An 11,298-nucleotide genomic window follows, 5' to 3' on the forward strand; every position below is an offset into this window, starting at 1 on the left:
CATGATATTGTATGGTTAACTTTTCCCTTGGGTTAATCAGCCAGATGTTCGTAAAGTTGTTGAACCATGCTTTAGTGAAATATTCAGGGTTTGTGGACGTGAAATGTCATGTAAGCCGCAAAGTTCTAACGCTTTTTTAGAGATCTCTTGACTTCCTCAGGGATAATAATTGTATCTAAGTTGTTCCTCTTGTAGGTGACACAAGTTTTGGAAAATGTACAAGGTTCTTCTTTAGCTATTGATGTCTAACAACTGTAGCCATATAAGGTTTTCAAGGTAATTATATTAAAAGTTTTTTGATCTTCCAAATCTGAATTTCATGGCTGCTTGTTGGCTTGCAGAAAATATCGAATCGAGTAGATTGATTTTAGCAACCATATCATCCAAAACCAGCTTAAAGGTTGGAAAATCCAATGCTTATGGTGATTGTGTAATTCCATCATGGTAAGGGAACATAGTTGCAACTTCAGTACGTCTTCATGTGGTTGAATTGCTTAATTTTTGAATCATGACATATGTTTTGATCAGTATCTTAGTTCGTGCAGAGAGGTGCTCCTACCAAAGGACCAAGAAAAGATTGATTGTGTCTGTTCACGGCATCAACATTCACTCACATGCTTTGCTGAATGTGACTGACTTAAACAAGGTAACATAAATTTGGCAGTTGACACACAAGGTATGACTTTTTCTTTTTGGTTGTTATGCTTGATGTATTTCTTTTTGGGTTAATTTTGTCCGATTGATGTCTTTTGATTCTTTTTGTCTTTTGATTGTTAAGTGACTGTGGAGTTTTTGTGATTGGTATGTGATTTTTTGGGTTTTATTGATTTCTCGTACTTATCATTTCACTAAATTTTTTCTTGCTTAAGGTTTTTTTACTTTGAAAGACATCAATCATTCATTTATAGTGAAGCAAGATGCTGAACTGTTATTTAATGTGCCATTATATTTTGCAGCCATCCTCAGAAGGATGTTAATAGGAGTCACCTTTCTCTTACCCGAGTATGTATGCATTTATACAGTCAATGGGTATCGGATCGTTGATCAAATGAATTCAACAAAATAATTCACTTGTTTTTGCAGGATGACAGATCTGGAGCTTACAGGAGCTTCTTAGGTTTTATGCTAGGAACTTGAATTCCAATTCCAACTCACAACTCCTTGACGTCCATCAATTAGCTCGTATGCTGCCATCTTCAAGCAATTGCAGGTGATGTTCTCCTGAGCCTACTGTCTCCCATGCACTGGTTTTAAAGTTACTATTAACTTCCACTAAGTGCCTATGATGTTCATTTGTGCTATGGTTTGGCAGACTGTTGGAAGGTCATACATGGCACAAGCCAGATTATTTCATGCAATTAGTGAAATGCATCATATGATTTGCGAATATCCTCTTTTGCAATGACATGTCTAAGTTACTCCTTTCCAAATAATCAATTGTTCAATTCTTTAGAAGCATGATGCTAACACATCATTTTTTTAATGTGCCATCCTATCTTGCAGCCATCCCCAAAAGAGGCATCATCTCTCTGTTACTAGAGTATGTCTTCATTCATACAATCAATGGGATTTTGGAGATAGAAATAATATTGAAAAATATTTTCCTTGTCATGCAGGATGGTGAATGTGGTAATGATTTCAGGAGATTTATTGGTGCTGAGCCAATTTGTCATGCAGAATACACTATACAACCTGAAGCAGGACCAGCTGATGCAGGTATGTATAGATGGTTGTTCTTTCCTAGTGAGCAGTACATTGGTTATCTTTCGGCATCTACACTAATCCATCCAGTATGCTGGTTAAATTACTTGCATTGCATGCGTTTTCATTTCCAAATAGATGCAAGAATGCCAGAGCGAGGGCGTCTTAAGCTACGTGTCGGGAATCTGAATTCCAAGTCACAACTACTTGGTATTGATCAATTAGCTCACCTGCTGTCATCATCAGGCAATTGCAGGTGATGTTCCTTCGAGTCTAATTTCTCTGCTGATTCAATAGTTATCCTGCATACACAATACCTTATCATGGTGGGCCAATTTGTCGTGCAGAATACACTATACAACCTGAAGCAGGACCAGCTGATGCAGGTTTGTATAGATGGTTGTTCTTTCCTAGTGAGCAGTATATTGGTTATCTTTCGGCATCTACACTAATCCATCCGTTGTGCTGGTTAAATTACTTGCATTGCATGCGTTTTCATTTCCAAATAGATGCAAGAATGCCAGAGCGAGGGCGTCTTAAGCTACGTGTCGGGGATCTGAATTCCAAGTCACAACTACTTGGTATTGATCAATTAGCTCACCTGCTGTCATCATCAGGCAATTGCAGGTGATGTTCCTTCGAGTCTAATTTCTCTGCTGATTCAATAGTTATCATGGATACACAATACCTTATCATGGTGAGCCAATTTGTCGTGCAGAATACACTATACAACCTGAAACAACACCAGCTGATGCAGGTTTGTACAGATGCTTGGTCTTTCCTAGTGAGCAGTATATTGGTTATCGTTCGGCATCTACACTAATCCATTCGGTGTGCTGGTTAAATTACTTGCATTGCAGGTGTTTTCATATCCAAATAGATGCAAGAATGCCAGAGCAAGGGCGTCTTAAGCTACGTGTCGGGAATCTGAATGCCAAGTCACAACTACTTGGTATTGATCAATTAGCTCACCTGCTGTCATCATCAGGCAATTGCAGGTGATGTTCCTTCGAGTCTAATTTCTCTGCTGATTCAATAGTTATCATGGATGCACAATACCTTATCATGGTGGGCCAATTTGTCGTGCAGAATACACTATACAACCTGAAACAACACCAGCTCATGCAGGTTTGTATAGATGCTTGTTCTTTCCTAGTGAGCAGTATATTGGTTATCGTTCGGCATCTACACTAATCCATTCGGTGTGCTGGTTAAATTACTTGCATTGCAGGTGTTTTCATATCCAAATAGATGCAAGAATGCTAGAGCAAGGGCGTCTTAAGCTACGTGTCAGGAATCTGAATTCCAAGTCACTACTACTTGGTATTGATCAATTTAGCACACATGATTATCATGCTATGATTGCTCTAGGGAACTATGTGAAAAGCCTCTTAAATTAAGATTCAAAATTTGCTGGCTGCTTCATAATAGAGTCCATTGTTGATGTGCTGGTATTAGGCTCTCCATCAAGTTCCAATTCTACAAGTGTTAATTCCAGCTTCTGAATCCAAGAACTTATGCTGGTGCATGATGCGACATGAGCTGCTAATGTTTTCTCAAGCATGGTGGTAAGTAACAATATTTTCTCAAGCATGGTGTTAACTAACAATATTTTCTCGAGCATGGTGTTAAGTGGTAATATTTTCTCAAGCATGGTGTTGAGTAACATCTTCTCAATTTCATGTCTGCTTGTTGGCTTGCAGAAAATATTGAATCGGGTAGATTGATTTTAGCTACCATAACATCTAAAACCAGCTCAAAGGTTGGAAAATCCAATGCTTATGGTGATCGTGGATTTCCATCATAGCAAGGAACATAGTTGCATCTTCACTACGTTTTCATTTGGTTTAATTGCTTAATTTTTTGAATCATGGCTTATATTTTGATCAATATCTTGTTCCTGTAGAGGGGTGCTCCTACCAAAGGACCAAGACAAGATTGATCGTGTGTGTTCACAACATCAACATTCAGTCACACGCTCTGCTTAATGTGAATGACTCAAGCAAGGTAACATAAATTTGGCAGTTCACAGACAAGGTATGACTTTTCTTTTTGGTTGTTATGCTTGATGTATTTCTTTTTGGGTTAATTTTGTCCGATTGATGTCTTTTGATTCTTTTTGTCTTTTGATTGTTAAGTGACTCTGGAGTATTTGTGATTGGTATGTGATTTTTTGGGTTTTATTGATTTCTCGTACTTATCATTTCACTAAATTTTTTCTTGCTTAAGGTTTTTTTACTTTGAAAGACATCAATTATTCATTTATAGTGAAGCAAGATGCTGAACTGTTATTTAATGTGCCATTATATTTTGCAGCCATCCTCAGAAGGATGTTAATAGGAGTCACCTTTCTCTTACCCGAGTATGTATGCATTTATACAGTCAATGGGTATCGGATCGTTGATCAAATGAATTCAACAAAATAATTCACTTGTTTTTGCAGGATGACAGATCTGGAGCTTACAGGAGCTTCTTAGGTTTTATGCTAGGAACTTGAATTCCAATTCCAACTCACAACTCCTTGACGTCCATCAATTAGCTCGTATGCTGCCATCTTCAGGCAATTGCAGGTGATGTTCTCTTGAGCCTACTGTCTCCCATGCACTGGTTTTAAAGTTACTATTAACTTCCACTAAGTGCCTATGATGTTCATTTGTGCTATGGTTTGGCAGACTGTTGGAAGGTCATACATGGCACAAGCCAGATTATTTCATGCAATTACTGAAATGCATCATATGATTTGCGAATATCCTCTTTTGCAATGACATGTCTAGGTTACTCCTTTCCAAATAATCAATTGTTCAATTCTTTAGAAGCATGATGCTAACACTTCATTTTTTTAATGTGCCATCCTATCTTGCAGCCATCCCCAAAAGAGGCATCATCTCTCTGTTACTAGAGTATGTCTTCATTCATACAATCAATGGGATTTTGGAGATAGAAATAATATTGAAAAATATTTTCCTTGTCATGCAGGATGGTGAATGTGGTAATGATTTCAGGAGATTTATTGGTGCTGAGCCAATTTGTCATGCAGAATACACTATACAACCTGAAGCAGGACCAGCTGATGCAGGTATGTATAGATGGTTGTTCTTTCCTAGTGAGCAGTATATTGGTTATCTTTCGGCATCTACACTAATCCATCCGGTATGCTGGTTAAATTACTTGCATTGCATGCGTTTTCATTTCCAAATAGATGCAAGAATGCCAGAGCGAGGGCGTCTTAAGCTACGTGTCGGGAATCTGAATTCCAAGTCACAACTACTTGGTATTGATCAATTAGCTCACCTGCTGTCATCATCAGGCAATTGCAGGTGATGTTCCTTCGAGTCTAATTTCTCTGCTGATTCAATAGTTATCATGGATGCACAATACCTTATCATGGTGGGCCAATTTGTCGTGCAGAATACACTATACAACCTGAAACAACACCAGCTCATGCAGGTTTGTATAGATGCTTGTTCTTTCCTAGTGAGCAGTATATTGGTTATCGTTCGGCATCTACACTAATCCATTCGGTGTGCTGGTTAAATTACTTGCATTGCAGGTGTTTTCATATCCAAATAGATGCAAGAATGCTAGAGCAAGGGCGTCTTAAGCTACGTGTCAGGAATCTGAATTCCAAGTCACTACTACTTGGTATTGATCAATTTAGCACACATGATTATCATGCTATGATTGCTCTAGGGAACTATGTGAAAAGCCTCTTAAATTAAGATTCAAAATTTGCTGGCTGCTTCATAATAGAGTCCATTGTTGATGTGCTGGTATTAGGCTCTCCATCAAGTTCCAATTCTACAAGTGTTAATTCCAGCTTCTGAATCCAAGAACTTATGCTGGTGCATGATGCGACATGAGCTGCTAATGTTTTCTCAAGCATGGTGGTAAGTAACAATATTTTCTCAAGCATGGTGTTAACTAACAATATTTTCTCGAGCATGGTGTTAAGTGGTAATATTTTCTCAAGCATGGTGTTGAGTAACATCTTCTCAATTTCATGTCTGCTTGTTGGCTTGCAGAAAATATTGAATCGGGTAGATTGATTTTAGCTACCATAACATCTAAAACCAGCTCAAAGGTTGGAAAATCCAATGCTTATGGTGATCGTGGATTTCCATCATAGCAAGGAACATAGTTGCATCTTCACTACGTTTTCATTTGGTTTAATTGCTTAATTTTTTGAATCATGGCTTATATTTTGATCAATATCTTGTTCCTGTAGAGGGGTGCTCCTACCAAAGGACCAAGACAAGATTGATCGTGTGTGTTCACAACATCAACATTCAGTCACACGCTCTGCTTAATGTGAATGACTCAAGCAATGTAACATAAATTTGGCAGTTCACAGACAAGGTATGACTTTTCTTTTTGGTTGTTATGCTTGATGTATTTCTTTTTGGGTTAATTTTGTCCGATTGATGTCTTTTGATTCTTTTTGTCTTTTGATTGTTAAGTGACTCTGGAGTATTTGTGATTGGTATGTGATTTTTTGGGTTTTATTGATTTCTCGTACTTATCATTTCACTAAATTTTTTCTTGCTTAAGGTTTTTTTACTTTGAAAGACATCAATTATTCATTTATAGTGAAGCAAGATGCTGAACTGTTATTTAATGTGCCATTATATTTTGCAGCCATCCTCAGAAGGATGTTAATAGGAGTCACCTTTCTCTTACCCGAGTATGTATGCATTTATACAGTCAATGGGTATCGGATCGTTGATCAAATGAATTCAACAAAATAATTCACTTGTTTTTGCAGGATGACAGATCTGGAGCTTACAGGAGCTTCTTAGGTTTTATGCTAGGAACTTGAATTCCAATTCCAACTCACAACTCCTTGACGTCCATCAATTAGCTCGTATGCTGCCATCTTCAGGCAATTGCAGGTGATGTTCTCTTGAGCCTACTGTCTCCCATGCACTGGTTTTAAAGTTACTATTAACTTCCACTAAGTGCCTATGATGTTCATTTGTGCTATGGTTTGGCAGACTGTTGGAAGGTCATACATGGCACAAGCCAGATTATTTCATGCAATTACTGAAATGCATCATATGATTTGCGAATATCCTCTTTTGCAATGACATGTCTAGGTTACTCCTTTCCAAATAATCAATTGTTCAATTCTTTAGAAGCATGATGCTAACACGTCATTTTTTTAATGTGCCATCCTATCTTGCAGCCATCCCCAAAAGAGGCATCATCTCTCTGTTACTAGAGTATGTCTTCATTCATACAATCAATGGGATTTTGGAGATAGAAATAATATTGAAAAATATTTTCCTTGTCATGCAGGATGGTGAATGTGGTAATGATTTCAGGAGATTTATTGGTGCTGAGCCAATTTGTCATGCAGAATACACTATACAACCTGAAGCAGGACCAGCTGATGCAGGTATGTATAGATGGTTGTTCTTTCCTAGTGAGCAGTATATTGGTTATCTTTCGGCATCTACACTAATCCATCCGGTATGCTGGTTAAATTACTTGCATTGCATGCGTTTTCATTTCCAAATAGATGCAAGAATGCCAGAGCGAGGGCGTCTTAAGCTACGTGTCGGGAATCTGAATTCCAAGTCACAACTACTTGGTATTGATCAATTAGCTCACCTGCTGTCATCATCAGGCAATTGCAGGTGATGTTCTTTCGAGTCTAATTTCTCTGCTGATTCAATAGTTATCCTGGATACACAATACCTTATCATGGTGGGCCAATTTGTCGTGCAGAATACACTATACAACCTGAAGCAGGACCAGCTGATGCAGGTTTGTATAGATGGTTGTTCTTTCCTAGTGAGCAGTATATTGGTTATCTTTCGGCATCTACACTAATCCATCCGTTGTGCTGGTTAAATTACTTGCATTGCATGCGTTTTCATTTCCAAATAGATGCAAGAATGCCAGAGCGAGGGCGTCTTAAGCTACGTGTCGGGAATCTGAATTCCAAGTCACAACTACTTGGTATTGATCAATTAGCTCACCTGCTGTCATCATCAGGCAATTGCAGGTGATGTTCCTTTGAGTCTAATTTCTCTGCTGATTCAATAGTTATCATGGATACACAATACCTTATCATGGTGAGCCAATTTGTCGTGCAGAATACACTATACAACCTGAAACAACACCAGCTCATGCAGGTTTGTATAGATGCTTGTTCTTTCCTAGTGAGCAGTATATTGGTTATCGTTCGGCATCTACACTAATCCATTCGTGTGTGCTGGTTAAATTACTTGCATTGCAGGTGTTTTCATATCCAAATAGATGCAAGAATGCCAGAGCAAGGGCGTCTTAAGCTACGTGTCAGGAATCTGAATTCCAAGTCACTACTACTTGGTATTGATCAATTTAGCACACATGATTATCATGCTATGATTGCTCTAGGGAACTATGTGAAAAGCCTCTTAAATTAAGATTCAAAATTTGCTGGCTGCTTCATAATAGAGTCCATTGTTGATGTGCTGGTATTAGGCTCTCCATCAAGTTCCAATTCTACAAGTGTTAATTCCAGCTTCTGAATCCAAGAACTTATGCTGGTGCATGATGCGACATGAGCTGCTAATGTTTTCTCAAGCATGGTGGTAAGTAACAATATTTTCTCAAGCATGGTGTTAAGTGACAATATTTTCTCGAGCATGGTGTTAAGTGGTAATATTTTCTCCAGCATGGTGTTGAGTAACATCTTCTCAATTTCATGGCTGCTTGTTGGCTTGCAGAAAATATTGAATCGGGTAGATTGATTTTAGCTACCATAACATCTAAAACCAGCTCAAAGGTTGGAAAATCCAATGCTTATGGTGATCGTGGACTTCCATCATAGCAAGGAACATAGTTGCATCTTCACTACGTTTTCATTTGGTTTAATTGCTTAATTTTTTGAATCATGGCTTATATTTTGATCAATATCTTGTTCCTGTAGAGGGGTGCTCCTACCAAAGGACCAAGACAAGATTGATCGTGTGTGTTCACGTCATCAACATTCAGTCACACGCTCTGCTCAATGTGAATGACTCAAGCAAGGTAACATAAATTTGGCAGTTCACATACAAGGTATGACTTTTCTTTTTGGTTGTTATGCTTGATGTATTTCTTTTTGGGTTAATTTTGTCCGATTGATGTCTTTTTATTCTTTTTGTCTTTCATTGTTGGTGATTGTGGATTTTTTTTTGATTGGTTTGTGATTTTTGGGGTTTTATTCAGAATTATTTATGTGTTTGTGTTTTTGGTGTTCTGATTGTTTTTTTTGATGTACAGTTGTGTTGTTTGCTTTGTTTCTGTAATTTATTTTGTGTTTTCATTGTATTTGTGCTGTTTGTAGTGTAATTTGACATGTGATTGTTGTTTGGCTTTTGATTGTCTATGATTGTGGGTTTTTTTGTGAGTGTTGTGTGGTTTTTGGATTTTTATTGTTTATGTAACTGTTTGTATTCTGATTGTTTGATTGTTCTTGGTTGTGGGCTTGTTCAGTTACTTGAATTGTTGTGGGTTTTGGTGCAATTTGACTTAATTGTTCGAACTTGTTTCTTGGATGAGATCTTTTGTTTTCTGTTTGACCATTATTGTGGGTTTTTTTGTGAGTGTTGTGTGATTTCGGGATTGTTTATGTGAGAGTTTGTATTCTGATTGTTTGATTGTTCATGGTTGTGGGCTTGTTTAGTTACTTCAATTGTGTGACTAATGTCTTATGATCTTTTTTTTCTTATGATTGTTCGTGATTGTGGATTTTTTGTGATTGTTGTGTGATTTGTGGGTTTTCATTCACATTTTTTATGTGTTTGAGCTTTTTGTATTTTGATTGTTTTTGTGACTGTGTTGTGTTGGTGATTGTGGTTTTTTTGTGATTGGTCTGTGATTTTTTGGGGTTTTATTCAGAATTATTTATATGTTTGTGTTTTTTGTGTTCTGATTGTTTTTGTTATGTGGGGTTGTGTTGGTTTGCTTTGTTTTTGTAATTTATTTTGGATTTTCGTGCAGTTTGTCTTAATTGTTCGAACTTGTTTCTTGAATTTGATCTTTTGTTTCAAATTAGTTTGTGATTGTGAGATGTTTGTGATTCGCGACTGTTTTTAGTCGGTTATGATTCTTGAATTTCTAGTTTCTTGTAATTGGTTTTAATTTTGTCTTGTAATTAGTTTTGTGATTGTGGGCTTGTGCAATTGGTGTGATATTTGAATTAGTTTCTTGGATCTTTCTTTGTTGATGTGATTATTCACTTTCTTTGGGTGAATTTGATCTCATTGATGTTCCAATATTTGGTTAGTTTTCTGGGTGTTTGATTCTTTTGATGTTCTAATGGAATTTCAGTAATTAATTGTGTGGTTGTTGGTTTTTTTTTATTGATTGTTCTATGATTTGTGGGATTTTATTCTGGTCGTTTATGTGACTGTGGTATTAGTGTTCTCATTGTATTTGTGTTGTTTGTAGTGTTATTTGATCAGTGATTGTGGTTTGTCTTTTGATTGACTATGATTGTGGGTTTTTTTGTGAGGGTTGTTTGGTTTCTGGATTTTTATTTTTCATGTGATTGTTTGATTGTTCTTGATTATGGGCTTGTTTAGTTACTTGAATTGTTGTGGGTTTTGGTGCAATTTGACTCTATTATTCGAACTTGTTTCATGGATTAGATCTTGTCTTCTAAATAGTTTATGTGATTATGGGTTGTTTGTATCTTTGTGTGATTTTGGTTTGTCTTCTCATTTTTTTTGTGATCGTGAGTTTGTCTTATGATTGTTCGTGATTGTGGGTACTTTTCGGATTGATTGTTTTGTGATTTGTGGGAGTTTATTCTGATTGTTTATATAATTGTGTTGTTTGTGTCTCATTGTATTTATGACTGGGGGTTGTGTCTGTTTCTTTTATTACTGTGATTTATCGTGGGTTTTGGTGCAATTTGAGTTAATTATTGGTACTTGTTTCTTGGATTTGATCTTTTGTTTCTAATTAGGTTGTAATTGTAGGTGGTTGTTTGTGATGCTTGATAGTTTCTGCAGTTATTCTGTTTTTCATTTTCTTGGAATTTTGCTTGATTTTATCTTGTAATTAGTTTTGTTACTGTGGATTTTTGTTGCAACAAGTATGATTCTAAATCTTAGGTTTTTTTTCTTTTTGGTCGTGGTGCTTGATGTTTTTTGTTTTTTGGTTAATTTTGTGTGACTAAACCCTACTGAACGACGGCTTTGAGAAGTGCAAGGCTCAAACCAACAAGCTGCAAGGTTTAACAGAAGGATTCGATCTGAATTGCCTTAACCCCACTCTGGACGAGATTCTCGAGCCATATGCCCCGGGGGGGAAATTGGCCATTGAAGATGATGAGTTCGCAAGTTTGCTCGAGGAGATAGAAAGCTTAGATAGTTATGTCTTCAAAATTTTCATTTTGATTTTGACAATGTAGATCGAATATCTTCTGGCTCAGATTTTTTGTTAGACCATTTTCGATTTGTTAGAAAACTTGCATATTTTGCCAACTGTATCTACGATTAACCATTTGGTTAGCTCGCATACTGTTCCTTTGGAAGTCTATTTATCACTTGCCAAAATTTTGACCTTACGTAGATTTTACTATCTTTCTCAGATCGACTGATTTTTTACAGATCCTATAAT

General features: G+C 36.9%; 2 protein-coding genes and 1 long non-coding RNA gene across 3 annotated transcripts in view; all 3 read left to right on the forward strand.

Moving 5' to 3' along the window:
* Positions 1 to 5,827, forward strand: part of LOC148787048 (uncharacterized) — a 33,839-nt gene extending 28,012 nt beyond the window's left edge. The window contains exons 20-29 of the mRNA XM_088885041.1: positions 41 to 110; positions 196 to 276; positions 342 to 444; positions 3,608 to 4,063; positions 4,145 to 4,271; positions 4,565 to 4,601; positions 4,678 to 4,777; positions 4,901 to 5,018; positions 5,252 to 5,343; positions 5,724 to 5,827. Of these exons, the coding sequence (XP_088741167.1) occupies positions 4,246 to 4,271; positions 4,565 to 4,601; positions 4,678 to 4,777; positions 4,901 to 5,018; positions 5,252 to 5,343; positions 5,724 to 5,827 (477 nt within the window). The 5' untranslated portion in view covers positions 41 to 110; positions 196 to 276; positions 342 to 444; positions 3,608 to 4,063; positions 4,145 to 4,245. The remainder of the gene's footprint in view (positions 1 to 40; positions 111 to 195; positions 277 to 341; positions 445 to 3,607; positions 4,064 to 4,144; positions 4,272 to 4,564; positions 4,602 to 4,677; positions 4,778 to 4,900; positions 5,019 to 5,251; positions 5,344 to 5,723) is intronic.
* Positions 5,163 to 7,712, forward strand: LOC148787049 (uncharacterized). Its single transcript, XM_088885042.1, has 9 exons — positions 5,163 to 5,343; positions 5,479 to 5,588; positions 5,724 to 6,382; positions 6,464 to 6,590; positions 6,884 to 6,920; positions 6,997 to 7,096; positions 7,220 to 7,337; positions 7,379 to 7,467; positions 7,591 to 7,712. Exons 4-9 carry the CDS (start codon positions 6,565 to 6,567, stop codon positions 7,710 to 7,712), a joined length of 492 nt encoding a protein of 163 aa, XP_088741168.1. The 5' UTR covers positions 5,163 to 5,343; positions 5,479 to 5,588; positions 5,724 to 6,382; positions 6,464 to 6,564.
* A 75-nt stretch (positions 7,713 to 7,787) lies between these two features.
* LOC105177363 (uncharacterized) lies at positions 7,788 to 11,245 on the forward strand. The gene is made up of 3 exons (XR_016067184.1): positions 7,788 to 8,034; positions 8,170 to 8,279; positions 8,415 to 11,245. It is a non-coding gene; the product is annotated as an uncharacterized LOC105177363 (long non-coding RNA).
* Positions 11,246 to 11,298: the final 53 nt, after the last annotated feature.

The sequence above is a fragment of the Sesamum indicum genome, linkage group LG9 (assembly GCF_026168435.1).
Source record: "Sesamum indicum cultivar Baizhima isolate 11 linkage group LG9, ASM2616843v1, whole genome shotgun sequence".
Classification (NCBI taxonomy): Eukaryota; Viridiplantae; Streptophyta; class Magnoliopsida; order Lamiales; family Pedaliaceae; genus Sesamum; species Sesamum indicum.

Bases quoted from the DNA above. Each gene is read 5' to 3' on its own strand.
- LOC148787049 (XM_088885042.1), top strand. From the start codon at position 6,565: ATGCTGCCATCTTCAGGCAATTGCAG. The intron at 7,097-7,219 runs GTATGTATAGAT...ATTTCCAAATAG, and splicing joins AGCAGGACCAGCTGATGCAG to ATGCAAGAATGCCAGAGCGA. The intron at 7,338-7,378 runs GTGATGTTCTTT...CTGATTCAATAG, and splicing joins TCATCATCAGGCAATTGCAG to TTATCCTGGATACACAATAC.